General features: G+C 49.1%; 9 protein-coding genes across 9 annotated transcripts; 5 read left to right on the top strand and 4 right to left on the bottom strand.

The window, feature by feature from the left end:
• Positions 1-849: 849 nt before the first annotated feature.
• Positions 850-1,385, top strand: BKA55DRAFT_498984 (Endoribonuclease L-PSP/chorismate mutase-like protein; the record flags this gene model as incomplete). The annotated part of the gene is made up of 4 exons (XM_046186605.1): positions 850-895; positions 948-961; positions 1,017-1,217; positions 1,269-1,385. 4 exons carry the CDS (start codon positions 850-852, stop codon positions 1,383-1,385), a joined length of 378 nt encoding a protein of 125 aa, XP_046056814.1.
• A 981-nt stretch (positions 1,386-2,366) lies between these two features.
• BKA55DRAFT_550447 (WD40-repeat-containing domain protein) lies at positions 2,367-3,882 on the bottom strand. The gene is made up of 3 exons (XM_046191271.1): positions 3,508-3,882; positions 2,619-3,446; positions 2,367-2,568 (listed from the first exon to the last, which is right to left on the bottom strand). The coding sequence occupies exons 1-3, from the start codon at positions 3,728-3,730 to the stop codon at positions 2,528-2,530; spliced, it is 1,092 nt and encodes a 363-aa protein (XP_046056815.1). The 5' UTR covers positions 3,731-3,882; the 3' UTR covers positions 2,367-2,527.
• A 246-nt stretch (positions 3,883-4,128) lies between these two features.
• BKA55DRAFT_588581 (uncharacterized protein) lies at positions 4,129-4,839 on the top strand (the record flags this gene model as incomplete). The annotated part of the gene is made up of 3 exons (XM_046194816.1): positions 4,129-4,214; positions 4,264-4,480; positions 4,555-4,839. The coding sequence occupies 3 exons, from the start codon at positions 4,129-4,131 to the stop codon at positions 4,837-4,839; spliced, it is 588 nt and encodes a 195-aa protein (XP_046056816.1).
• Positions 4,840-5,075: 236 nt separating this feature from the next.
• BKA55DRAFT_498004 (uncharacterized protein) lies at positions 5,076-5,755 on the bottom strand (the record flags this gene model as incomplete). Its single annotated transcript, XM_046186511.1, has 3 exons — positions 5,076-5,111; positions 5,155-5,376; positions 5,438-5,755. 3 exons carry the CDS (start codon positions 5,753-5,755, stop codon positions 5,076-5,078), a joined length of 576 nt encoding a protein of 191 aa, XP_046056817.1.
• A 584-nt stretch (positions 5,756-6,339) lies between these two features.
• On the top strand, positions 6,340-8,873 carry BKA55DRAFT_32141 (glycoside hydrolase). The gene is made up of 3 exons (XM_046185686.1): positions 6,340-7,085; positions 7,147-8,486; positions 8,544-8,873. The coding sequence occupies exons 1-3, from the start codon at positions 6,593-6,595 to the stop codon at positions 8,778-8,780; spliced, it is 2,070 nt and encodes a 689-aa protein (XP_046056818.1). The 5' UTR covers positions 6,340-6,592; the 3' UTR covers positions 8,781-8,873.
• Positions 8,874-10,427: 1,554 nt separating this feature from the next.
• Positions 10,428-12,854, top strand: BKA55DRAFT_32152 (amino acid permease-domain-containing protein). The gene is made up of 4 exons (XM_046185687.1): positions 10,428-10,862; positions 10,923-11,130; positions 11,183-11,392; positions 11,448-12,854. Exons 1-4 carry the CDS (start codon positions 10,532-10,534, stop codon positions 12,508-12,510), a joined length of 1,812 nt encoding a protein of 603 aa, XP_046056819.1. The 5' UTR covers positions 10,428-10,531; the 3' UTR covers positions 12,511-12,854.
• A 344-nt stretch (positions 12,855-13,198) lies between these two features.
• BKA55DRAFT_532669 (uncharacterized protein) lies at positions 13,199-15,370 on the bottom strand (the record flags this gene model as incomplete). Its single annotated transcript, XM_046189369.1, has 2 exons — positions 13,199-14,989; positions 15,068-15,370. The coding sequence occupies 2 exons, from the start codon at positions 15,368-15,370 to the stop codon at positions 13,199-13,201; spliced, it is 2,094 nt and encodes a 697-aa protein (XP_046056820.1).
• A 2,335-nt stretch (positions 15,371-17,705) lies between these two features.
• On the top strand, positions 17,706-22,308 carry BKA55DRAFT_497557 (uncharacterized protein; the record flags this gene model as incomplete). Its single annotated transcript, XM_046186481.1, has 2 exons — positions 17,706-21,628; positions 21,681-22,308. The coding sequence occupies 2 exons, from the start codon at positions 17,706-17,708 to the stop codon at positions 22,306-22,308; spliced, it is 4,551 nt and encodes a 1,516-aa protein (XP_046056821.1).
• A 921-nt stretch (positions 22,309-23,229) lies between these two features.
• On the bottom strand, positions 23,230-27,146 carry BKA55DRAFT_32218 (uncharacterized protein). The gene is made up of 2 exons (XM_046185689.1): positions 25,834-27,146; positions 23,230-24,889 (listed from the first exon to the last, which is right to left on the bottom strand). The coding sequence occupies exons 1-2, from the start codon at positions 26,716-26,718 to the stop codon at positions 23,447-23,449; spliced, it is 2,328 nt and encodes a 775-aa protein (XP_046056822.1). The 5' UTR covers positions 26,719-27,146; the 3' UTR covers positions 23,230-23,446.
• Between the last annotated feature and the right edge of the window lie 816 nt (positions 27,147-27,962).

Genomic DNA, 27,962 nt, shown 5'->3' on the forward strand with positions numbered 1-27,962 from the left:
ATAAGATATTTCTTTAATTATTAAAGAATTATAAAAAAATTACTTTTTTAATATTTAAAACTAATATTTAATAGCCTATATAAGCTAATAAAATTCTAAACTAAAATTCTAAATTTTTTATAAGCTTTATATTATATTAATATAATTTTTAAATATTTATTAGCTATTTTATTTCCTCTTTTATATTATTTTTTAAGTTTATTATCTCTTATCTTATCAGCTCCTCCTGTCTCACCCTTTTGTGCATGTCTCACGGTTTTATGCCCAACTAAGCTTGCTTAGTTGGCCCCCCCCCGGCTCGAGCCAACGGGTAGCTATAATAATAGAGCTCCCAAAAAATCTCATTCTCAGAGCTCTTCCAGACGTTCCTCGGCCGCCGTGTCCGGAGGGCGCAATGTGGGGCGGCCTGGAGACGTCGTCAGACCTACCACAAGTTAGCCGATCAACGGAGCTCAGCAGCAGTAATTAACTGATTTTATGTATTGACCAGAGACTAGGTACCAAGTCCAATCCATTCTCTCAAGGTGCCTTCCATTGGCTAGCTTCGGTTTACCCCTCCGAGTACTCACCGAACCTCCGGAGCTCTCGTCCAAAACACGGCAACCAAAGCTTACTTGAACCCCTTGGAAACTAACTTAACATAACCTCAGCTCCGTGACTTCAATTTGAACATTCTCCTTACACTCTAGGTACGTCGATAATTACAATTGTCAACCTTTTTCTGCAATGTCATTCTCTCCCATTGCGCGTAGAGCTTCACGCTTTATCACCTCGTCCATCCGGACAGCTCCCCGCCAGCATATCGTAGCGACAGCCAAGTTCACACGTTCAAGCAGACACCAATCGACAATGTCTTCCGACCAGCAGATCATTTTCACCAAGGACGCCCCTGCGGGTAAGTTTCACGGATTCCATTTCTGATAAAGCCTTTACTGACAATGTTGAAGCGCTTGGCCCTTACGTATGTAAAACTACCCCTCACTGACAAGGCCAACACTCATGATATTTCAAACCAGTCTCAAGCCATTAAGACCCCCAACATGATCTACTGCTCTGGCCAGATTCCTCTTACGCCCGAGGGTGAGATGGTTCAGGGTATCACCGAACAGACCCGCCAGGCTTGCAAGAATGTCCAGGCTGTTGTTGAGGCGGCAGGCTCGTCTATTTCCAAGGTTGTCAAGACCACGGTCTTCATCTCTGACATGTCCTACTTTGCTGTCAGTGCCCCAGCAAGGCCATTCTCCCATTGAGTTACTGACAGCTTCTAGGAAATCAACACTGAGTACGAGAAGTGGTTTTCACACAAGCCTGCCCGCAGCTGTGTGGCTGTCAAGACTCTTCCCAAGAACGTTGACGTTGAGATTGAGGTCATTGCTCTTCCATAGAGGCAAAGGCTAAACAAAACCAAGGCTCGCAATAAAATAGAACTTGATGAAAACAATTTTGCAATACTTCGGAATCCGTGAGAATCGTGAGTCTTTGGGACTAAAGTCTTCCTATTGCCATAAAACCATCAAACCAGTCTCCGTAGACTTCCTTGCCATATTTCACCAGTTCGCGCGTTTTATCTCCTTCCCGATCTAACGACTGGCAGAGCTTTATGGTATGAGCGAAGAGATGTTTCGATGGTTCGTCATTGATATCGATATGGGAGTCTTTGTCTTAAACAAGGTTAACAGCGGCTACAATTTTACTGGTTGCTTAAGTCGATTCCTCGATTTTCCTGTCGGTAGACTAGTGCTTTTCGACCCTGAACAGGTTTGTGATACCTCCCTGTATGCTTAAAACTTGGCAAAATGCGTCCATGGGAAGCAAAAAAGAATCAAGCGGTATGGCATGCCCACCTATCGCCATTGCCACCCGCTCAAGATCATTATGATGACGCTTCGGGTCGCATGAGGCATAGTCTTCCCGAAATGCTCTGAAATAGCTTTGATTAGCTTCAAAACATGCTGTATGAATGAATGCAACTTTGTTCCTGATAGTGTCTTGAGTGACCGAGGGAGGAGGCATTGCGAAAGGAGTAGTAGGTGATGAGGCCGGAATAAGAAACATCATCTGGTATAGAATTACTAAGTTTTTTGGTGTTTCCTTTAGCTAGTGAAGCACAGGCAGGGCGTGCTGTCGAGTTTTGACGGATATCTCGAAAGAGCTTATTGTTAACCACTTGAATGACTTGCATCGGAGACACATACCAAGAAAGATGATCAGTATAGCTTGGTATTGTTGAAGTTGGAAGTTCTGGAGCAAACAGACGGTTCGTCTCATGAGGCATCATGAATGCCTGAGTTGTTGGATATGTAGCAAGTTAAGATTCATGAGGGAGAAGGATCGAGAAACACATCAAGGGTTTAGAACGAGACTTCCTGCTGAATACATACGGTACATAAAGTACTGTAAGCGTCCCAATATAAACCAAAGTCAGTGGAGATTTGTCCGTGGGAGGTATGCAGTTTATAGACCATTGCGAAGTTACAATGTAATCTGCCCGCTTTCTACAGCAGTATATATTGTTTATACAAACTATCTAAGTGCTCCACACCACAACCCTGCCATCGACGCCGCTTGCTACAATCTTTGTCAGTTTACGCATCTTATAGGTACCGCTTTGTACTTACTGCTGAACCTGGTGACGCGGTCACCAGATGTTTCGAAAGGCCTGACGGTGCTGATGGTGTTTTGGTGAATAGTCTTAAGTTGAGTGTCATCCTTAGTCTTGCCCTTGAGATCCATCTGTCTGAACATGTTCAAAGCAGATTCCTCACGGTGCTCGCCCAGACCAGGACGGCCCTTCTGCTCAATAGCACCAGCCAGCTGCCAGCCTGCCTCACCACCTTGGAAGCGGAAAGCCTCGCAGTCGTAACCGGCAGCAATAATCTCATCTTCGCTGGTCCAGATCAGACTCTTGAAAGGAAGCTGCTGAGTGGAGACGGTGACAACCGCACGAGGGGGCTGCTCAGGGCCAGATGGGTAGACGACAGTGATGCTACTATCATGCGCCGCGAATGCAAGACTGTCTCCACTGGGAGAGAAAGAGACAGAGTGTACCCATCCAGCTGAGTTGTTCAAGAACTCTCCACAAACGGTGTTGAAAGGGAGTCGCTCGCCCCAGACTCCCGGAGCAGGACGGGAGTCCATACCCTTGATGAAGGCGGAGAAGACTCTGGCGTGAGCATCAGTGGACCCAGCAGCCAGGAGAACAGAGTTGGGGTGCCAAGCGACGCTGGTAATGGTGCTACGGATGGGCTTCTTCAGGTGCTTGGACACCCACCAGTCGTTCTCCTCTTCGAAGTAGCAGACGGCAATGACGCGGTCACCGGATCCCACGGCGAACTTGTTCTCAGAGGGAGACCATCGGACGAAGGTAGCGGCTCGGCTGATTCGAAGAAGGACCAGGGTAGGCTTATAACCGGTTGGGGAGGGTTCCCAGACCAGAGCGTTGCGATCTGATTGTCATGTAAGGTACTGAACGAAATACTACATAGGGGTAATTCCATGTACACTAACCTTGAGAGCAAGTAACGATACGTCCACTGTTGGGAGCAATATCGACACTAGTGACCGTCTTGTCGTGGCCCTTGAGCTCGTCCTTTAGCTTAAAGGCATCGCCAACCTTGCCATAGAGCTCGACAGCAGTGTCCCGAGCGACAGCGAGGACGGAGTGATCGGCCGAGAAGGAATGATCGGCGATGGGGTTGTGGAAGAGGTGGTGGACTTCGGGGGCGGTCATAGTGATGTTATTCGCGATAGGAGTAGCTCTCTACTATCGCCTTGAAGCTGATTGAGAGTATAGGAAAGTAAGAAAGGTCGTGTTGAGTTGGGTGCTGATGATCTATGGACTCCAAGTTGGCGGTGGGGGTGGGGGGTTACGTAGTGCTGAAGCTCCAACGGATGGTAAGCTTGGGCCACAGCGGCTGTGCTTGTCTTGTAGCGCGAGGCTGGCAATTCTAGGCTCGGCGAAAAATCTCCAAACCATCAACACCGCCGAATATCAATATCATTGAATTCAGTTGCGCCCATCATTAATAGCAAAGTCTTGGTATAGGCAGTATCGAGAAAGTGCTAAATTATCGATTGCGACACATCGAATATCAACATAGAACTACCTGCGCCTTTTCAACTACCACAATGGCCGCTGCAACAACCGCGCCTCGTGGTCTTCAACCAAACGCATCTTTACCAGCCAAGGTTCAACCTATTCCTCCTAATCAGACGTGAGTCTTCTACTGCCCTGCTGCTTCTCAACTCGTGCTGACTCCTCAGCCTCTATGTAACGAATCTCCCCTCCTCAAAAATCCAGAAAGCCGACCTACGAACCGCCCTTTACCTCCTCTTTTCCACATACGGACCTGTCCTCGACGTTGTCGCTCTTAAGACAATGAAGATGCGCGGTCAAGCCCACATCGTATTTCGGGACGTTCAGTCTGCTACACAAGCTATGAGATCTCTCGAGGGACAAGCATTCCTCGGTCGCGACTTGGTTAGTGGAACCTTTCCGTGGTGGTGGAATCAGTCTAACTCGTTGCCTAGAAAATACAATATGCGAAATCCAAGTCCAACTTTGTGGCCAAACTCGACGGCACTTTTAAGATCCCCAATGTCGCAGGTGCCACCAATGTCGAGCAGACTGAACTGCAACAGAGCATCTTCAACGCTCCCCCTCCCGGATCAGCACCGGCACCCACGCCCGGCTCTGGTCTTCCTGCGAAGCCTGCTGCGAACGCGGACCATGTTATGGAAGACGCCGATACACCGGGTGGCCGAGGACAGAAGCGAACCCGTGACGATGAGGATAGTGATTCGGATGTTGCCATGGAGGAGGACAGTGACGATGATTGATGAACAAGAATGAGCCCATGAAGGTCGGCGACATCTCTGAGAGACGCAATCGATCCGCTACTGCATTGCCAATTCTTTGGGGGCCCATAGCCCTACGCAACCTCCTACAAGTCCGAGCCATATCATGAGATAGTTCGTTCTGTCGCACTCGAATTCGGAGATTGCGTCTCCCAGCAAGCAAGGGTGGACAAAGAAGGATGGGACGCCCGTGATCGGGTGGTGCTGTGAGCAAGGTGTTAGTTAGGCCGACCAATCTTGACGATACCCAGAATCTTGAAATTGACTTGTGCAAACAGCTCTCCTCAGAAGACGTACATCGGCCGATATCCCGCCTACATTGCCCAGTGCCCGAAGCCCGGCCTTGTACTCGTCTGGTACAAGGCGGCGAAAGACGGTGTCAATGTCGAATGCGGGCTCATCGGCAGGTAGGTTGCGTAGATTGAACCATAGACATGGCACACGATACGTGGGGTGAAGGTGAATTTCGTATTCCACCATGGCACCTTCTGGGCGAGTTCGTTGTCTGATTAGAGCGGCCTGGAATAATCTGTAAGACGAAGTTCAACATTTAGAAGATATTCTATTGAAGATAAGTTACCTCGTCTGCTTCTTCGGCATCTAACATATCCTTATCCCCGCCTATTTGTACATGTTTTTTGTCGTCTGAGAAGGAGAATCCATCCAAATTTAGTGAAAGATCCCCATGATCCAGATCAAACTCGAGAGGCCGCCTTATTTGGATATACGTTGTGAAACCCCCACCATAGGCGAAGTCTGTGCAAAGAGCATTGCAGAGCCTCAGTTTCCACCGTGCTCGTTGGGGGCCTAAGGACGCTTGGCAGTATTGTCTGTCAAGGTGATGGCATGCTTCTGAGAACTCTTCTGTGGTAAGAGAAGGGAAGTTTTCGATGCTCATTCCGACTAGGATTATTGTGGTCGACGTTTGGAGAGTTTTGGTATCAGAGGTGAAGTTGTGATTAAGTTGGGTATCGCTTCCACGTGCAGTTATTTTAGGTGTGAAGGGTCCACGTACCTGAGCTGGTGGTCATCTTAGTGCGTAGATCTAGCACAGCATGATTGTTTGACAGGACTATTTGGTTGGATGTAACATCTATCTAAGCTTTAATTTGTTAGTTATTTGTTCCTAGGAGCTCCCTACCTTAGGTAAGGAGCCAAAGGTGAGTGTTGACTTGATGTCACAGAAAAAGAAACACCTTCACATCATCAACCACGATTGCTTTGCTCTCCTACTACAAGGCATAGATAACATATAAGTCAACTGATGGCAGCTCAGGCAATGGCATCATTAGTCAAGTCTGCTTTTTTCATGCCAGTAACTTCAAATACGTCCTACTGTAGTATGTCGAGTTGCAACGAATTGGTTTCGCAATATAAAAGGGAAACGGAATTGCTGGGTCCGAGTGCTCGGGCCAGGGCGCTAAACTTGACCGAGAGTCGGTGTCGCAATCGCAAACGACACCTTTTGTATAACCCTGGTCGCGTGCTGTAAAGTAAAAGCTACCCCAAGCTCCTGATTTCGGTTCTGTCTGTATTTTCTGTCCTCAATTGGTTCTGGTTGTTTCGTCTCAAACTTGAGACTTTACTTGCCACATTCTTTGTCAACTGCTTCCGTGCTTGCGATCTGTACATAATAGTTCTTGTCTTGTCTTGCACTGTAAATTCTAGCGTCTTTTCGAGTCATTTGCTCTCACCCTACTGGCTAGTCCCGCCTAGAAATGAAAACACCAAGTCAATGATTCGAGATCCGTTCAACATCCACCGAACCACAAGCACCTTTAGTCGCCCGCAATCTCGAAACATTCCTGCGCCGTCGCGGGCCGAGGCCGATGAATTAGCTATGGCATTCTCTATGCCCCGAACCGTTCCGTCCTTTGACAGTCGTCAACGAGAGCTTGAAGATCGATTCTGGGGTTCTGGCCAGAGATCCAACAAGTCGGATCGACTCCCAATGTACAAAGACAAACCTTATGCGTCGCCTTACGACGACGAAGATAGGCCGTTCTGGAAGCGGAGGAAGTGGATGGCTCTTATTGCCTTCGTTATCTTGACATTAATATATTGGACTGGATCCTCCAAGAAACCATCAACGAAGCGAACTGTAACGACCGATTGGAGCTACACAGGCTTGTCCAAAGATGATAGAAAGGCGAACTGGGACCACAGAAGAGATCGTGTGGTCGAGGCATTCGAGCTGAGCTGGGATGCCTATAAGCGATATGCCTGGGGTACGTTTGGCCGAATATCATGGGCAGACGATTCAAATTGGCTGACCAAAGAATTCGACAGGATTTGATGAATACCACCCAATAAGCAAGACAGGCGAAAATATGGCACCAAAAGGACTCGGCTGGATCATAATCGACTCTTTGGATACTATGATCCTCATGAACCTTACATCTCGTGTCCAAGACGCTCGTCATTGGATCTCGGACTCTTTGACATGGGATCAGGACCAGGATGTCAACACCTTTGAGACGACAATTCGAATGCTAGGTGGTCTTCTAAGCGCACACTATTTATCTACCGAGTTTCCGGGGCTTGCGCCACTGGCCGAGGATGACGAGGGGGCAGCCGGCGAAGATTTGTATCTTGAGAAAGCTAAAGACCTGGCTGATCGTCTCATGAGCGCATTTGACTCCCCGTCTGGCATCCCATATGCGAGTGTCAATCTTGCTAAGTTCGAGGGCATCCCCTCACACGCAGACATGGGAGCGTCGTCGACAGCAGAGGCCACAACTCTCCAGCTTGAATTTAAGTACCTCGCAAAGCTCACAGGAGAAAAAGACTTTTGGGATCGTGTGGAAAATGTCATGAAACTTGTCGACAACCAGGGAGCTCAAGATGGCTTGGTCCCCATCTTTATCTATGCAACCTCGGGCGAATTCAGGGGCGAAAACATCCGTCTGGGAAGCCGCGGCGACTCATACTACGAGTATCTTATCAAGCAATATCTTCAGACGAATAAACAGGAGCCTGTCTATCAGGATATGTGGTACGAGGCGCTTCAAGGCGTTCGCAAACACCTCGTCACATATACCTCGAACTCGAAGTTTACCATCATCGGAGAGCGACCGAATGGGTTAGAGATGCCTCTGAGCCCCAAGATGGACCACCTTGTATGTTTCATGCCCGGTACGATAGCATTAGCGGCCACGGAAGGCCTCACTGAGGCTCAGGCGCGCAAACTACCGACATGGTCCAAGAAGAATGAGGAGGATATACAGCTGGCGCGCGAAATCATGGAGACATGCTGGGGAATGTACAAGTACATGGCAACTGGATTGTCGGCCGAAATCACCTACTTCGAGATTGATAACCCGCCAGCGGCTTACGGTAACCCTCGACAAGGTCCAGTTAACTTTGACCCGAGCCCAGACGCGGAATGGCGCAAGGACTTTACAGTCAAGTCTGGCGATGTTCACAATCTCCAGCGTCCGGAGACCGTCGAGAGTCTGTTTTACATGTGGAGGATCACCAACGACAACCGATACCGCGAATGGGGCTGGGAGATGTTCAAGTCTTTCATGAACCACACAGCCGTGAGAAACGGAGGAGGCTTTACGAGCCTGCGCAATGCCAATGTTGTCCCCCCTAAAGTGCGGGACAATATGGAGAGCTTCTGGCTGGTAAGTGACGAGAGATTTGAGCGAACAGGCAATCGAGATGCTAACGTAGTCATACAGGCTGAAACACTCAAGTACTTTTATCTCCTGTTCTCACCTCCTGATCTCCTACCTCTGGACAAAGTCGTTATCAACACTGAAGGACACCCTCTACCTCGCTTTGACATGGGACAGTTATTCTCTACAGGATGGAAGAGAAAGTCAAGAGACGCCAATGGCAAGATCATCGATACGGCCGTCAAGGTGGAAAGTAAAGAGAAGGAGGCTGTTATGCAGGATGCCAAGAAGGTGAATTAAAGCAGCTGATACCGTAGGTGCGGTGATTGGGTGCTGTGAATAAGCTTAAGTGATACAGCGTGGCGAAGTTACGTTGAGCGTATGTAGCATTTATCTGACATATGGTACTGTTTGAGCATGGGCAAAGACTTGAATAGAAGCCCGAAACATTAGTACTGAATTTGTTGTCTCAGATATCCTTTCTGGTCAAGACAGATACTCTTTTCGTGGCTTTGCAGCTGCCTTCCTTGTCCAAGCTTCAAGGGAGACAAGGTTGCGACGATCTCGAAAAATGGTTCGATGGCTTACGGGCTGGTTCTTGTCAATTTGTTTGGGGGGGACAAGCAAGAACAAGGAGACAGATAGGAAAGGATCCGCTTCCCCGTGTTTTGCTCTTGGCATGTGATGGTATTTTGCGATAGGGCCCTACATTCTCGTATCTATAAATCGAGACTCGTGAGGGCTAGAACGTATGGTTGAACAAGGGGATTTGCTTTTGTCGGGACCGAGAAGAGGGGAGACACAGTTAGCCGATGAATGGAAGGGTCCTCGTATCAGGGCTGAATTGAATTGGAAGAGGGAGGGACGGGAGTGTGATAGTCAAAGTTAGTGGTGACTGCACCTGCTGAAGATGGTTTAGGTGGGTTACTTGAGAAGACAGGGGTTGCTACTGTTGGTTTTGAAGGATTAGCTTGTGATTTATCTTGGACATTCCGTTGGGCCGTGGGATGTGGATATTGACCAAGATCTGATGTTTAGTCTCTGGGAGATCTAAGATGGAATCCACCATTTTCAATGCCGAATAGTGAATCCACATCTTCAATTCTTTACGTATTCAATCAAGACTGATCGAATGCACAGACAGACAGAACCCGGCAGCATGGTCCAGGCGGTATCTTCAGCGTGCGGGGGGGGCCCAGCCAAAAGGCGTGACAGCGTTACAACGACTCGCTCTAGGCGTTCTAAGGCTTCCCCACCTCCACTGCGATAGCGTCCCCTCGGTCCCTCTCCACCAATGCCCGTGGTTATTCCTCAACGCTCGGAGCGTTTGACAGCTCGATCTCAGTGGCGTCTTAGTTGACTTCGAATTAGGATTTGCTGTAAGTGGTCAGAAGATGATTTGATTTGATACCAAGGATCCCTCTGCCCATTGGGGGGGTCGTCCAACGCCAAGCAACTGTCACCGACTGTATTGCTCCCTCTGAGTCTAGAATGATAAGCCCACCTCCAGCCCCTTCTCACACGACCTTGACGTTATCTACTACCTTGTTTCTCTCTCTGTTGCTTTGATTAATTGCTTGATTGCGCACAAGCAGTCCATTAAACTTGACTGCCCCCATTTTCAGCTCTAAACTTAAACATTGCATGTCGACTTATATGACACATATCCACTCTTCACGACAACTACATCACTGCTCTTTTTACGCCACTACCTTCTTGGTGGCGATATGCTGGCCGGCTCACTACGATTATCAAGGCGATCAAGATATCAGCAAACCAATACATTACATCAAATACAACCACCTTTCCACACACCTTGAGTCGATCGCTAAAGCACTGTGACCCTGACGAACCCCACGAACCAGCGTCCTCCGCCGACAAACCGCTTACTCACAACATATACCTCCCACTCACCTCCCACATCCGCGTACGCCTACGCTTACAACTCCGACAACAATCCTCAGCGGAGGGCCAGCTCCAGTCATCCCCCCGTTCGGGATCGACCAACCGTGAGCTCGGCCCGCGCCCAGCGCGCAGGCTCAAGCGCAAGAATGGCGCCTCACGATGTCGAGCGCGGGAGCATTAGCAAGATGAAAGAGGAGTCGCTCGCCCCCGGAAGTTCTTTTAGCATGCGCGAGCCTGAGTACGGTGATATTTCCCCGCCGTCGTACTGGGATCGATTTGTCGATGGGTTTAGGCGCGATCAGAGATCGAGTCTGTTCACGAATGATCCGTTGGGGCAGCATGAGGGATCCGGGAGGGTGCATGATGGAGCGCATTACTACGATATCCAGAGTGCGATGTTGGAGACGGCGAATTCGGGCCTCGCGAGAGAGTTGAAAGGAAGACATTTGCAAATGATTGCAATTGGAGGCTCTATCGGTGAGTTTATTCATGGTGGCTACAACATGGCTTGATGGAGAAACTAAGACATAGACACAGGTACTGGGCTTTTTGTCGCATCGGGAAGAGCTTTGGCAGATGGAGGTCCAGCATCGATCTTGTTAGCTTTTACAATTGTGGGCGCCATGCTCTTTTGTACATGTCAAGCGCTGGGTGAGCTTGCAGTCATATTCCCAATTGCTGGATCATTTTCATCGTGGGCGACTCGGTTCATTGATCCGTCTTGGGGATTCGCAATGGGGTGGAAGTGAGTGTTGCTCTTTTACTGCGAGCCTGGCTTTATATATTGACTGACACAGCTACGCGATGCAATGGCTCATCGTGTTACCACTCGAGATCATCGCCGCATCCCTAACCCTCTCTTACTGGGACGAGAGTCTCACACGCGCCATTTTCGTCTCCGTATTCCTAGTCGTCATCATAGTCATTAATATGTTTGGCGTCAAAGGCTACGGTGAAGCCGAATTTATCTTTTCTATTATTAAGGTCATTGCCGTTATAGGCTTCATGTGAGTGCTTTCAATTGCATGTCCTCAAGCGTTGCAGAATTAACATTCCACCCAGCCTTCTCGGCATTGTTCTCAACTGTGGCGGAACGCCAGACAGCGGCTACATTGGGGGCCGTTATTGGCAAAACCCTGGTGCTTTCAATAACGGCTTTAAAGGAATGTGTAATGTGTTTGTTACAGCAGCTTTCTCCTTTGCTGGTACTGAGCTCATTGGTCTTGCTGCCGCCGAAACGGCTAATCCGCGAAAATCGCTGCCAACGGCTTTGAAGCAGGTGTTTTGGAGAATCACGCTTTTCTATATCGTTGCTTTGACTTTGGTAGGACTGCTCGTTCCACATACTGACCCTCGCCTCGTGGGTGGTAACAGCGATGCGGATGCATCAGCCTCCCCTTTCGTCATAGCCATTGAAGAAGCCGGCATTCAGGTCCTACCGTCTGTCATGAACGCAGTCATCCTTACTGCCGTCCTGTCCGTCGGTAACTCTGCCGTCTTCGGTTCCTCGCGTACCCTCGCCGCTCTTGCAAACCTTCGACAAGCCCCCAAGATCGTCGGCTACGTCGACCGCAAAGGCCGCCCGCTCGTCGCTATTGCGATCGCAAGCGCCTTCGGCCTCATCGCTTTCCTCGCAGATCTTCCCGAACAAGGAGCTGTCCTCGACTGGCTGATGGCCATCTCAGGCTTGTCAACCATATTTACATGGGGCTCTATCTGCGTCTGTCACATCCGTTTCCGTCGTGCATGGGCTGCCCGAGGCCGCTCCGTCTCCGAGTTACCCTTTCAGTCCCAGGTCGGCGTTGTGGGTTCTTGGGTTGGTATCACACTGAACGTTCTTGTCATCATCGCGCAATTCTGGGTCGGTGCCTTTCCCATTGGCTGGCAAGAATTAACAAGCGCCCAAGTCACACAGAATTTCTTCCACAAATGGGTTGGTGCACCCTGCGTTTTGGCCTTTTACATATTCCACAAGCTTTATTTCCGAACTACGTTTGTGAGGATACGAGATATGGACGTCGACACTGGACGTCGGGACTTCAACGTCCCTATTCTTGTCGCTCAGGAACGAGAGGAACGAGAAGGTTGGCCCCGATGGAAGAGATATTATAAGTTTATGTGCTGAGCCATGAAAGTTATGACGAAATAATAAGAGGCGTTGGATATGTATCATTCTGGATTTGGTTATTACTCAGGTTAGCATGGAGTTGAATGGATGCACGGATTGCGCGGGATTTCGTTATTTATGATCACCCACTATACTATATATACATATGGATAATGCTGCTCTTGTAATAACGCCATGCTTATACACACCTGTCCCGAGTCAATTCCATTCACAGCTGCGACGGTGTACTGAGCGTAATTCAATACCAGGCCAAGGCATCAATTAATTTTAATCACTGACAGGCACTCCTATGCCCATTACGATGAAGCTTCAATCAGTGCGATAGCAATGTATCTGTTTCGAGTCCTCATATAACATTAATACGTGGTCTTGAGAACATGCCCGCATATCAAGTAGGCTAATCGTCCGCTTCCTGCCAAGTAATTCTTCTTCAGCACCCCTACGTAAGTGACGCTGTGAAATAAGCAAATAAGATAAAAGACGAAATCCCGAGGGCTCTGATGCTTTTTCAAGCGGGGTTTCCAAGGCGGAAAGTAATGCTGATGAACCCTCATGAATCATAACTCGTGCGTGTGCATGTAGGTATGCACAAAACATAAAACACTGAAGACTGAAGCAATACAGCAGGACGCACATTGAGATCTATCTCAAGTCCGGGTGTTCTCCCTAGCAAAGCACTCCTCCTCTAAAAGTCCCAAAAGTCCTTCTTGGAGGATGCGTTTTGCCGTGTGGGAAGAGGCTGCTCGTCCAGTTCACCATAGAGCCAGTCTCGGTTGGTACCCTTTCGACCACCCATGCCGTCACCTGCGATGTTGATCTTGTGCTTATCTGTGTTCTCTCTGACTTCGTTGGTGGGTGCGGTGCTGGATCCTGGTGTTCGGGTAGGGATCGATTTAGTGGCTGTTGCTTGACCGCCAGATGTCTCGCTCGTCTCATTGTAGAGCCAGTCACGCTCAGTACCCTTCTTACCGCCCATACCATCACCTGCGATGTTGATCTTGTGCTTGTCGGTATTCTCCTTGATTTCACTGGCAGGTGCGGCGTTGGAACCCGGTGTTCGTGTAGGGATCGGTTTGGTGGTCTTCGAGTCACCGGCTGTCTCGCTAGTCTCATTGTAGAGCCAGTCTCGTTCAGTACCCTTCTTGCCGCCCATGCCGTCGCCTGCAATGTGAATCTTGGCATTCTTGGTCAGGGGAACGCCCGAAGCAACAACGTTGGGTTGCTTGCGGGTGGGAATCGACTGAGGGACATCTTGAGTCTCCCCATAGAGCCAGTCCCGGTTGGTGCCCTTTCGCCCTCCCATACCATCACCGGCGATGTTGATCTTGTGGCTATCGGTGTTCTCGGTTGGTCGGTTCTCCTTCTGAGCGGCAGGAGACCTGTCGTATGTGTCCCAGTTGTGTTGCATCATTTGGACAGCTTTTTGGTGACCTTCCGGGACACGATCTTGGGGGTGGGCTGGTGACTTGTCACTGATATCGAAGTGGTGGTCAAAATCTTTTCCGCGGTCTTTCACGTTGGTGATGTTGCCTAAAGCGCGTTCGTTTTGTCCTAAGTCCTCCTTGTCAAACAATTGATTCTTATAAAGCCCTAGGCCCTCGTTATGAGCATAGCCCGGGGGGTGGGAACCGGGGCGCGGTTGCTGGGGCACTCTCTCACCGTCGTCGAGTAGCTCGAAGTGTGCGTCGGCATCGCGTCGAGGCTTGGCAGCTGGTTGGCCTGGTGTCTCATCCACAACATCCTTGTCAGTGTCCCAATGGCGAACATCTTGGGTACGCATAGTTCTGGAGGGCTTCACTTTCTGTGGCGTCACGAAATCCTGGAAAGACCATTGGCTGTCGTGCTTAGACTTTGGCCTCTCATCAAAGGATTGGCCCGGCTGGGGGGCGTCCTGAGGGTCGCTACCGTCGGCAAAGTCGAAATGAGAGAACTTCTTTGGGTTAGGGCGGATATATCGCTTGTTCTTGGGCTGAGGCTGCTCCTCCGGTTGCTCGACATGCTCTTGACCATCGAAAATTCGCGAAGGCTGGAAGTTCTTACCCTGGCCACGCTTCGAAGGCGACATATTTCGACGGCCAGAGCTGGGTGAAGTGGGTTCGTCACCCAAAATCTCGGTGAAAGACCGCTGTCGAGGGCGGCCAGTGCCAGCGTAAGGGGATACAACACTGGCGGGCTCCGCCTCAATTTCGTCTCGAGGGCCAAACAGCCTCAAGGATGCATGGGGGTCGCGGAGAGCATTAGTGGAATTAGTTCGGTTTCGCGCAACGGTCTCGTTGTGGCTGGGAGCGACAGGGGCAGCAGTGCCAGCCGTTCTGATGCAAGACTGGATAAATGCGATCTGCTCTCGGCTATCTTTAATAGGCCAGTTGCGGCCAGACTTTCCAATCACTTCAACTTGCTTGAGAAGCGAGCCCTGATCCCATTGAAGTCGAATCTGAAGAATTTTTCCAGCTTCATCGAAGGTCACAAAGTGAGTCTGTGTGGGGAGTAGTTAATATGTGATTTGTGTTGGCGCAAAGCAGAAAGGAGCATTCGAAGCAGATAAGCAACATACAATGGGGAGGTAAACATCACGAGCAGACAAAAAATTGTCATCAAGGCCGGGGAGATAAGGGCCGCCTCCAGTTTGAAAGCCGAGACCTGTGTCAACTTCTAAGACAATGACGTTTTGTCCATCAACAATATTGAACACTTCCTCCTTCTTCTTTGCGACCTGCTTCTGAAGCGCATTCAGATGTTTGATGATCTCAGTAGGACCAGAAAAGGTCGTGGTCGTGGTAACGTAGTGCAGCGCAGCCGTATCAGCCAGCAGAGACGAGCTAGGCGCAGCAAGGAACTGCTTATAAGTGGCCGCCATGTTGATGACGAAGTTGCGACTTATGCAGGGTAAGGAGCGTTGTTGATGTATTAAATGAGTTGGCGGCAGAATAAGAGAGCACAAAGAGCCGCGGATCGAGGTGACCGAAGCAGAATAATACGACGGCGAAGACAATGATGAGGCAAGAAACAAGTTGCGAAAGCTTTGGGTTGGGGAGAAGGAGAATAAAAATGAAAATGAAGGGAGAATGGAAAACACGGATTCAAAACAAGCACGTGGAGTTGGAAGTGAAGGTGGGATCGGGATCTTAGCGGGCGAGTCAGGGGTCCAAAGGGACCTGCCTATTGGTGCTGGGACTAACGGCCCCCTTACCTTACACTGTAGTTCCCCCTCATCTCCCCTAGCCAAGCATGATGAATTCTAGGATTTTCTCATGATGGCGCAGTCAAAGAGCTAACGTTTCTAATCTTGGTTGGATCTGAGGGGAACGTTGAAATGAAAGGGATGATAGCCCTGGCCAGAAATGATGCACTTACACGATGCTTGTTTGTTCCTGCCAGTCATAGGCTACCACTCTTCATCCAATCGTATATACACTAATAATACAGGTTTCTTGGAGTTGTAGCTAGTCGCAATTCGTTTCTGCTGCTGGAGAAAACTTGTAATAGAGTTACGCTGTGGCTTCAGGAACGCTCTTGTAAATAGCCCTGAAGGTATTGACAGTCGGCTCACTACTAGGTACTCACTCAGATAGGACCTCCCTTCCACGTTTCGGACCTTTAAACCGGGGTATCTCGACATTCAACCAAAACTGCTACATCGATCTATATTGCTTGAGCGGTACACATAACTCTTATTAGGCCCACCTTCATCCTTATGGATTTGTTTGTCTTGTTTGTTTAGTTTCGTTTGCCTAGGTGAGGTCGTATTGGCACTAACAACATGGATCCAAGTTGCTCTCGAGTCCCACTTGTAGACGGGATGAATATTAAGGTCAGATTGGCTCTTGTCACAAGTTTCGAGAACGCAGTCAGGCCAGTGCCATTATATGCAGGTGATATCTCTCCTTACGGTTCAGCGGCAAAGCGTCACTTGGTTCATATTAAGTCAATGCATCGATAATGTATGCTTATTATGCTCGTACGCGTCTGTGCCACAATTTGAGTCTACGTCTAAAACGGGCATGGCTTCCATGTGAGACTAATGTACCGTACCTGAGAAATACGGAGCCCCAGGCTGAACCAGGGGCCGCATCACCTCGCTACTCCACAGCGTTTCAGCTCCTTTGATACACCTTTCCTATCTAGGAATATCTGGGCATTGTCGTGTTGCTCTGTCGCCATCAAAGGCTATGGCTGATGTATAGAGGTTTCCTCTAATGGTGTAATATTTGTCACAAATTCATCAGTGATGGAAACTCTGACGCGAAAGACTTGATCTGCATGTGTTACTCACCAGTAAACAGAAGCTCGCTATAACTTAGCCCTATGGGGCGTCACGGATTCGATGCTGCCGTTAATGTGCAACCTTCACGAGATTCTAGGCGGAGCATGTACCTATCCATGAATATCTGTATGAGCGCTCATATATGTTCCTGAGAGCATCAAGTAGTAAGTAGATGAACTTATAGGCTAACATGTGCTATCTTATCTGATCCTCATTGATTCATAGTGCAATCCAATAAAGGCACAACCTAATGCTTCATTTGTGATGTTAAAAGTTCTTCATAACGGGCATGATCATTCAGGCTCAGTGGGTTCGCCATTGCACAATATGCATAAACTACTGGAATTCAACATTCATAAAGTCTCCATTTGAATGCTCGGCTTTTCTAGTTCGAGGTTATTCACTGATCATCGGCGCCAAGAATGCGATCTTCCAACCATGACAATTTAGACTAGGTATCCGAGGCGCTGATAATTGCTGATGGCGCCACTTCATGCATTCCAGCATTTTTAAAGGGAAAGAAAGAAAGGTCGAATAATGTTAGCTACCTAGGTAATTCCAGAATAGCTATCAGCAAATTGTACTGTGAATCGTTTTCCTCCAGCACTTAATCTTATCTTTTTTAGACCATCAGCCGCTTCACTAAAAGACTGACGTGTAAGGAGCAACTAGTGTGGCGAAGTTCGACGCCACACCAACCAGACGAAACAGCTGCCGCCTCATTGCTGACGTGCCTCGTAACTTAACTCGTAAGGAGCAAAGTGTCCTGCCTGGTAAACCTCATCAACACATCTCAAACACGACTTCATAACGATACTTCAGAGCCAGCCACTTCTCTGTTGCACGGATTCTTTCGAAATTGCGAGATCCTCGCACCTCCCGGCTGTGTTCGCTTCTTCATGATATCTTTACTGCAAGTTCCGCCGCAATGATGAGGTCCTCAGCCTGGGCCGCACTCTCATGGCGCGCCTTCGTATTCTCGCTGCTATGGACAGCTGTGGCAGCAAAACAGGATAAGCCGACGGTCGACGCTTCCGTTGCAAAGCATCCACCTCTCAACCTGAATTATTTTGAGGACAGTGACGTCGTTGTCTTCCAAGATATCGAGGAGAGAAACATCTGGAGGTCCGAAGATGCAGGCAAAACATGGGCGCAAGTCCCTGACATCCCCGACCGAAGCGCAACCTTCTTATATCTTCACCCTTTCGACTCCAATGCTGCTTTTGTTCTTACAAAAGATCGGAAGCATTACAAAACCGAAGACCGTGGCAAAAGCTGGAGTGAATTCAACAGTGGCACAATGCCTAGTGCTTTCCAACCCGATACTCTTGTCTTCCACGCCGGCGACCCGAAGCGCATCATTTTCAACGGCATGAACTGCGATGGAATTTTCTGCGACGAGGAAACTACATATACGATTGATGGTTTCAAGACTGTACAGCAGCTGCGTCCTAGCACATCGGGTTGCTGGTGGGCCAAGGCAAACCGAGAGTTTACAACTGGTGATGCTGAGCTGGACAAGACCAGGATTCTTTGCATCGTTACTGATCCCCTGAGCCTCTTCAAGACAAGCCAGAAGTTATGCGTTTCGGATAAGTTCTTTGCCAAGGGCAGTGGTGGAAAATTTGACGAATTTGAGCCAAGTTTGGATGGTCAACGTGATGTAACCGGTGTTGTTAGCATTGCAGCCGTCAAGAGCTTTATTCTGCTTGCCTCGTCATCCGCTGGCAGTGATGAGATGACTCTCTTCGTTACCAGTGATGCTCAGTTCTGGCACCGAGCCATGTTCCCCACAGACGACAGTCACGATCATTCCCACAAGATCAACCAAGAAGCTTACACCGTGCTCGAGAGCACCAACTACAGCATTCAAGTCGATGTCATGACTTCTCACCCGTCTACGCCTATGGGTGTCATCTTCACCAGCAACTCGAACGGTACATACTTCACAGAGAACATCCCATATACCAACCGCAATGTCAAGGGCCACGTCGACTTCGAGAAAATCAGTGGAATCCAAGGTATCTTCCTGGTCAACACCGTTGAAAACGGCAAGGAAGTTGATGCAAAGAGCGCAAGGAAGGTTGTGGTGACTCAAATCACATTTGATGATGGAAGAACCTTTGAGCCAGTCAAAGCTGGACAAGACCGCATTCACCTACATTCCATGACAGACATTGACAATATCGGACGCATCTTCTCGAGCCCGGCCCCTGGTCTTGTTATGGGCAATGGAAACACGGGCGCCGCGCTTGGCGAGTTCGAGAGTTCCAATCTTTATGTTTCTGACAATGCTGGCGTGTCATGGAAAAAGGCACTCGAAGGTCCTCACAAGTATGAATTCGGTGACACAGGTGGTATATTGGTCGCTGTTAGGGATTCTCTCAAGGAGGACGTCGATAAGATTTCCTTCTCCCTGGACTATGGAGAGAACTGGGAGTCTGCCCCGCTCCCTGATGGCCTGAAGGTTAGACCTGTTATCCTGACAACTACTCAGGATTCGACGAGCCTCAAGTTTCTGCTTGTTGGTGAGAAGGACAGAACCTTCCACATGATTGCCATCAACTTTGAGGGCATGGAGAAGCGCACTTGTGAAAGCAAGGACATGGAGTCATGGTATGCACGTGTCGACGACAAGGGAGAGGCAACTTGCATCATGGGTCACAAGCAGACATACAACCGCCGCAAGAAATCGGCAGATTGCTTCCTCAAGGCCGATTTCCGTGATCCTGAACCCGTCATCGAGAATTGCGAATGTACCAATGCCGACTTCGAATGCGACTACAACTTTCAGAGGGATCCCGATGACAACACGGTCTGCAAGAAGGTCGGGCCAATTCCCATTCCAGAGGGCTCTTGTAAGGGAAAGGACGAGACTTTCAAGGGATCGTCCGGGTGGCGCCTTATTCCAGGAAACACATGCACGCGAAAGAGTGGCGCTCAGAAGGATGACCCAGTTGAACGCAAGTGCTCCGACGGCGGCAGCTCAGGTGGCGGTTCGACACCTGGTGCTCCGGCCAGTGGTGAAATTTCGCTCAAGGTCAATGAGTTCTCAGACATCAAAGGCCAGGACATGCAGAAATTCTACCTCATGGGTGTCGAGTCTGAGAGCCCTACCAGTGAAGTTGTTATTGCTCGACCTATTGGTGAGAAGCTACCTGACAGTAGAGTCGAAGTGGAAAACAAGCTATGGATCACAGCTGATCATGGCAAAACTTGGAAGCGCATCCTTGAAAAGGAGAATATCTTGGCACTGATTCCTCATACCTACTTCAGGGAAGTCGTCTTCTTCCATACAGATTCCGAAAAAGTCATCTACACCATCGACCGCGGTCATAGCTTTCACAGCTTTAAGACACCATTTTCCGATCCTAGTGCGGCAATGAGTTTCCACCCAGACAAGAAGGACTGGATGATCTGGATCGGAAATCGCTGTGGTGACGTTGCGGGTAGTGAGAATTGTTATCCTGAAGCCTCGATCTCCACTGATCGTGGTGACAACTGGAAGACTTTACAACGCTACGCGACCAAGTGCGAGTTCACAGGAAACTCTGCTTTCAAGTTCCGCGCTCAGAACCAAATCGTTTGTCTTGTTTACAAGGACGAGAACATCGACAACGACAAAACCATTGTTACCATAGAGGACTTCTCTGCTGACGACAAGATTGTTCACAATGGCACGGTTGCAGCGTTTGCAACTATGAATGAGTTTATCCTCGCAACGGATGAGATTGCCGAAGATGGCAAGGACAGCGCCGGCCTGCAAGCCATTGCTAGTATGGACGGAAAGCATTTCGAAGCAGCCCAATTCCCACGCAACTTCCACGACTCCCACTCGTCGTTGTACACCGTTCTTGATAGCTCTAACCATGCCGTGAATCTATTTGTCGCCACTGATCTTTCCGAAGGCCGACGGCGCGGGTCAATAATCAAGAGTAACTCCAACGGTACAACATATGTCCTCAGCGCATCCAATGTCAACTCAGATGAACTGGGCTACGTGGATTTCGAAAAGGTCGCGGGTCTTGAGGGTGTCACTCTTATCAATGCTGTTGCGAACCCTGATGACAAGAGCGGAAAGAAGGTGATTCAGACGAAGATTTCGCATAACGACGGTGCTGAATGGGGTTTCCTCCCTCCTCCATCAAAGGCTGCCGATGGCAAGTCTTATTCATGCAGCTCTTCGGGTGATAGCAAATGTGCTCTCCATCTACATCACTATACTGAGCGAGAGAACAAGGGCAGAACTTTCTCAGCAAGCACCGCTGTTGGTTTGATCTTTGGTTATGGAAATGTTGGACCAAGCCTTGGAGATATCAAGGATGCTGACACTTTCATGTCAGCTGATGGCGGAATCAACTGGAAGAGCGTTAAGAAAGGTGTTTGGACGTGGCAGTATGGTGACCAGGGCTCGATCATTGTGCTCGCACAGCGTGCTACCCACGGGAACAAGGTCAAGTCAAATATTGTCTCATACTCAACAGATGAGGGCAATACTTGGACTGACTATAAGTTCACCGACAAGGAAGTTACTATTCAAGACTTGACATCTGTCCATAGTGGAACTTCCCGAAACTTCCTGGTTTGGTACCAAACAGATGACAAGAAACTCTTCGCTGCCAACCTCGACTTTACAGGACTCACAAATCAGCCTTGCAAGTACTCTGATGATTCTTCTTCAGACTACAATCTCTGGTCTCCTAAGCATCCCCTCCAAAAGGATGATTGCCTTTTCGGACATAAAGCCAAGTATCTACGAAAGAAGACGGATCGCAAGTGCTACAATCAAGCAAGCATGTCACGATTGCGAGGATACGAAAATTGCGAGTGTACTCGGCGAGATTTTGAATGGTAAGTATATGGCAACTGAACGTTTTCGAGAATATAGACTAATAAGTCGCAGTGCATATAACTTCGAACTAGACAATCATGGGCAATGCACTCTGGTTCCGGACCATGATGCGATCTCGGGCGAGGAGTGGTGTAAGCAACATCCCAATGAGACATCGTACTTCGACCCTACAGGATACCGTCGCATCCCCTTAACCACCTGCGAAGGTGGCCAAGAGCTGGATAAGACCTCTACAGAGCACGCTTGCGCAGGACACGAGGAGGAGTTTGAACGCAAGCGTGGCGCTTCAGGCTGGGCTATTTTCTTTGCTATCATCATCCCCATTGGACTGGCAGCCGCTTTTGGCTGGTATGCTTGGCGCAACTGGAGCGGCAAATTTGGTCAGATTCGACTGGGTGATAACAGTGCAACCTTTGACAGCGAGCAACCTTGGATCAAGTATCCCGTCATTGCCATTTCAGCGCTGGCAGCCGTTGTTGCTGCCCTACCACTCGTCCTGACTTCCATCTGGCGATCCGCCACTGGAGTCTACGAGCGCGTCTCAAACCGAAGCAGAGGGGGCAACTGGTCAAGACGATATACCACACGTGATAGCTTCGCCCGAGGACGGGGCGATTACTCCATGGTCGATGACGACGAGGGCGAGCTGCTCGGTGAGGAGAGCGACGAAGAGGTTTGAGCAAGAAGAATGTACGAGCTACGACGTGAAATCAGGACTGTACTATGATATGGTGTGTTATTGGGAGACTTTTTCTTATTTGCTGAAAAGATGAATGCGATGGAATGATATGAGCGTTTGGTAAGAAGATAGGACTAGTATAGTAGGAGATATAGAACAGGAAGACAGGCAGACACCATGTTATAATCATCACTTCAAATGTGCTTTGGCTACATAACTCACTCCACAAGAACGAGACACACTCATTGTCGCAGAGGGTATGATCTTACTCATCATACACCAACTTCAATCCCCCTGAAGATCATGCTGACAGTAATCATTCAGCTCAGACATGCCAGCTAAGACTCGCATGAACTATCTGAGGCACAAACAAGGAGGTAGTGACCGGAAGTGGATATTCGTTCCGGTCATTTCTTTTGCGAAAAACTCATGGTTTGGTGATAGATGCACGGGTATCACACTTGCCGTGTGATATATCCGTGCTGGCTGCATGACAAAGAATCCAATTGCTTGGCTGATAGCTCATGTTATAACGTCCGGTGGACTGGGATAAGGACCTCAAGATATTGCACGAATAGTGTAATTGAAGCGATTTCGACAACTATGACTAGTCACAAAGGCACTATTGAGTTGTTGCCAATGTCACTAAGTGGTATTGTATGGATAGATCCGTGCAGCTCAGAGCTATATGTCCATCATATTTGATTTATATTTGCGATTCCGAAACCCCTTTTGCGCCATGCTTGCTGTGATATAGTCTGTGAAGTAGACCTTGTTCTATTCATGTCTAATGCCATTGCAGCCAAGATTATTTCTCAACGCAACGGATACACCAAAATATTAGACAAACTCCCTCAACTCCTTCCAATGAGTAACCGAGACTGTTTTGCTCATGTAAATGCCTATATATAAACCGGACCATAGCAAATGCGATGTAGTGACAGGTCTAAGATAGCAATTAAACGATTTGGGGTATTTGGTAGTAAAGAAAAAACAAAAGAATGTATAAAATAATGCTTGCTGCTCAAAGATTGACAACCCATACATGATTTGGGTTAGGATATTTTGATATAGTCTGAAACGCCTAGGTGCTGAATGCACCGGTGCAGGTGGTTGCGCTGTGGCGCTATGGCTCGGACTATGACCGCTTGACTCGATTCCAGAATCTTTTCACGGTGCGGTTGTCATGATCGACAGGATCTTCCCACTGGTCTAGAGCAGCGAGCTGTCTTTCAATGCTCTGTTTGGGATTTCCTTCACGAGCGTACGAGGCTGAGCTAGGTGTATGCTCTCCACGACTTGAGCTCACTCGACTACCAGTTTGTTTCCAGCCATAGATCTGGTCCTCGCTTTGGCGAAGATCTGGCCGTGTCAAAGTCATGCGAAGTGTCATTTCTCGACTCGCTGCTGGGTCGTATATAGATTTCTCTCCTCTTGAGTATGATGAGTGCTCGATGCTGCTTCGTAGAGATCGAATATGAGGTGTCTTGTCGAACAATTGAGGAGTTTTTGGAGAATCAGGTTCAGCTGCAGAAGCATCGTCGCTGTATCTTGACGATCGATCATCTTCCAAAAAGCTTCGCAATCTGTCCGGCTCGTATGCAGAGGCCTTGTTGAATCCCGTGTGTGGTCGGGGTCCGTCTTTGGAAGAGAATCCAAACTCAATGGCCTCATCAAATTTCTGCGGTGAAGCGAGATACGCCCGAAGCTTCTTTCGAGCCTCAGGGTCTCGGTAATGAGCTGCAGAAGGGTCGAGGGGTGGGGTCAAGGGAGAGGGAGAGGCCAAGGGTGTTTGTCTGTTGGCAGATATCAACGACAGCGCGCGAGCACGAGACTTCTTCCGCACATGGCCAGATGAGCCAACGCTAGAACTGTGCGAGGCAGACGGCGGTAGAGCGGTGGGGGAAGCAGGGCCTTCTCCTAGTCCATTGACAGAGGGTTTTCCAAAAGGTAGCTTATTAATTGACAAATGGCGGCGGAACGATGGTCTCCGGCTCTTGTTGGGAACCGGTATCTCCTCTCGCAGGTTGATGTGATAGTCATCGAGATATAAACGTAGATCCAAACCCTCTTCATCGTCAAGCCACCGGAAACTATCATAGAAGGAATCCGACCGCTTAATGTCTGAGCTCGGCATGCCTCTGTCATTTTGCCTTGACAGCATACCCGAGAATGACGACGTTCCTTCAGACAATCCAGGACTTGGGAGTGGCGACGGCATTTTGATCTCTTTAGACGGGAGTTTGTCGGATTTGTCCGATACTGCTTCTGGCGCGTTGGTGAAAGTGTTTTGTGACTTATACGCCAACTGGAGCTCCTCCTCTGTAAGGTGGCGGCGTTTTATCTTTTCAGGAAGGTTGGCGTAGAATTTTTGGTCTGTTTCAGTAATTCGTGGGCAATCTGTGCGCAGGATAGAATCATCCGAAGTAATAGGCCTTTCTTGATGCTCGTAGCTCCCTCTAGGTTTGGGGAGTGGTGTCCAAGAGGAGAGAAGTTGATCTTGTCCGACGCTACCGGGCCGTTGACAATGTCCAAGGTCGGGTGATTGAGCTAGTTGCGATCGCTCGATAGTTGAGAAGTACTGTCAAGGAGAAATGTTCAGTACGAGACACCAGATGATATAGCTCATGTAGCAATTTCACTAAATAGAGCAAACATGAAAATGCAGATAAGTCATGAAGGGGAAACCCTGGTTCTTAAGGTACAGTAGAGGGGCGGGAATGGTTATGTCTCAATTCAGGAACGAAACGGCAGAGCTAATGCAGAGAGTTGTCGACTAAAAGGCTCGTGGGGCACGACTCGAATGTCTTGGGTGTATGACGCCTGGTGATTGCTGGTACACAAGCACGTTGGTGCACCGGGTGGCATGGATCATCCAGGAACTGCACGTCTAGGGCGTCGTCACAGCGCCTTACGTTGGGGGGATGTGATTGCTGATCGAAAGCGAGCACTTTCTTGCTCCTGTCTGGTTTGTATCAGGGGTTGCGTAGACAAGACATGGGAGGATCGGCCAATGGCTAGGCACTGAGCGGACGAAGTGCGTGGAGCCGCCCAAACGGCCACCGCGAGCCAAACCAGACAGGGCAAGGACTAGACATGGGTATTGGACAGTGGCTTCTTTTAGCGATTCCTGATGGTTCCCCCTTCCTCAAGGTCCCTGGGTTCCTCCATTTGACGATTAGGCGGCGACTAGCCCCCGGCAGCTGCAAGAGGACCCATATGCAGGCAGGTACACACAGTAGACTCAACCTCGCCAAGTCATATTGATTTCGTACCGCCAAACCCCATAAACTAACCCATACGAGACGGGCAGAGACGCTTGTCGAAATGTGAAACCTTGTTTCGCTGAAAAAGCAAAGGGTGATGAGGATTGCGGTGGCATGAGAAATCGATTGATCGCATCACTAGGGGCCTCAAATCTTCATCTGCTGCGACTCCCTTATGGTAGTATCGAAACAACCGTGAGAAACAAAATATGGGACACGCGGCAAGGGATCCGCAAAGCAATGAAAGCCACGAACTTACTTTTCGTTGAATCGTTGGTGGAAGAGCCTCGAATTCTTGTCTCGTAATGATTGTTGATGGTCGATTATCTGTGGTCGGAGGCTGGACATCGGAAGATACCCTCTGATGTTTTGAAGAAGTGGAAGCAGCGGCGCTTGGACTACGTCGCCACTGAAGTAGGTGACTGCGGGAAGATGATGGACGGTGATCTGCAGTGAGGCCATCGTCGGGAAAGAGGCACTCTGTATCGATTTCACTGAGCAAGTCATGATATTGCGAGTTGTGCCGTAGGTTATCGTTATCAGGACTTGTCTCCGACTGTATTCGTAGCTCGATCTGCTCCTCTTCTGCCCAGGCGCGATACAAGCTCATACTGCATGTTGGATCATCTGTTGTGGTCGTTGCATCTGTAGTCGCAATGCTGATAGGTCGAGAAGGCAGTAAAAAGCTGTGATCACCGAGGCCTTGGCTTTGATCCATGGCGCTGGTATCCGCAGAATCGTTAGTATCGAGCTTTGTGGGAATACGGCGTCGGCGTTGCGGCTGCAGTGGTGGCTTTGGGCGCTGTAGAGAATGCATGGTTTCGAAAACGGGTGCATACACATGCGAGGGTTGTGCATGTATGCGGCTCTTGTTGATGTGACTCGGTTGATTTGGGTAGTGATGCAGAGGTCTAGGATAAAGTGGTTGAGATAAACTTGCAGAACCCGAGGAGAGAGTCTCGTTGTCGAAGAAGCTCATAATATCATCAGGTCGGCCTGGGCCCTGGCTAATAACGCTGCCGCTATCTCTTGGATTCATGTTATTGCTGTCGAGAGCCACCACTGCTTCAGCTCGATTTGGCCATTGATCCTCGTTCCACATCAGGGTCGAATCCAACGCTGCAATTCCATCACCCTGGCCCATGACGAAGTCGAGTTGAGACTTCGGCTCGTGCTAGAGCTGCGCAGCAGGGTTGTCGAGATTTGGCGACAGGGAGTGGTGATGAGGCCGAATAGCTAGCTACCTAGTGACTGCTGATCATGAGGCAATCGGAAAGGAACGGCGATGCAAGGTCCACTGCTGTCAAGTTGGCCCCCGCAGGCACCGTTCCTACACTCCTCGTCCCTTGCTGTGGGATGTGATTGACACTCGGTTGACAGTGTCTACCGGTAAACGAGGGCCGATCGAAGTCGAAGGTTTGCAAGGAGGAGAGTTGCAGTAAACAAAGTGTCGATTCGGGAAGAGTCGATATGAGAGGCAGATCGGTAATTGTGGAAGATGCTATTATTTTTGCTCGTGCCTCGTCGAAATATTTCAACGGTCAAAGTTCATAAGCGAATGCAATTCCCGAGGACTCGTTGTAAAGTGCCGTAAATAGAGATCGTAAAAGGGCAAGCACGGCTTCAATTTTGGTTAAGCGGGTACAAGAGCCAAGCCTCAACTAAAAAGTAAGGTACAGCACGGTAGTAGTAGACACGGAATTTGCCAATTGCTCGAGGACCAAACTCGAATTAGCTCCCAGCAGCGGTGAGAGAACGTTAGGGGTGACAAAGTGTCTGAGGCAATGCAGAAATCGACGATGTGACTTTGGCGTTAAAGGTTGGTAGGTTGGCGTCAAAATTCGTTGTTGTCCCTGAAGTGTACATGTGATACAATGGAGATGGAAGAAAGAGAGGAAAAGAAGAAGGAAAAGAAGTTCGGTCAACTACGGATACCTACTCCATACATAACACAAATTCTAAGGAATAATACTCCGAAGAGTTAACCAAACCTCAGTCCAAATGTCGCGCCGTTCCGTGCCGTGCGTCGTGGTGTCGTGTGCTGCTGTGTCGTGTCTTAATGGGCGTCAGCTCCGGCATCGAGGCCAGATTCGTATGGAACGAGTCCCTAGCGAGCAGGCATGGATGGATACGACCGCTTTCTGCTCAGAAATCACGGCGGTGCTTCAGAATATGTCGATGCCCGTCCCATCACCATCAACCTCGATCCCTGTAGCTTAGCTTAACGCTGTGCTGCAGGTAACTGGTCCCAACTCCCTGGCAACACCACAACAGTTGGCGAGGTGGGTTCATGAACGGTGAACCCACCTCCCAAAACCCAACCCAAAAGCCAATCTGCTTAGCCTCTGGGTCTAGCAGTGCAGCGGAGTCCCAAGTTTCCGGGCACAG

The sequence above is a fragment of the Fusarium redolens genome, assembly GCF_020744475.1.
Source record: "Fusarium redolens strain MPI-CAGE-AT-0023 chromosome Unknown BKA55scaffold_1, whole genome shotgun sequence".
Lineage (NCBI taxonomy): Eukaryota > Fungi > Ascomycota > Sordariomycetes > Hypocreales > Nectriaceae > Fusarium > Fusarium redolens.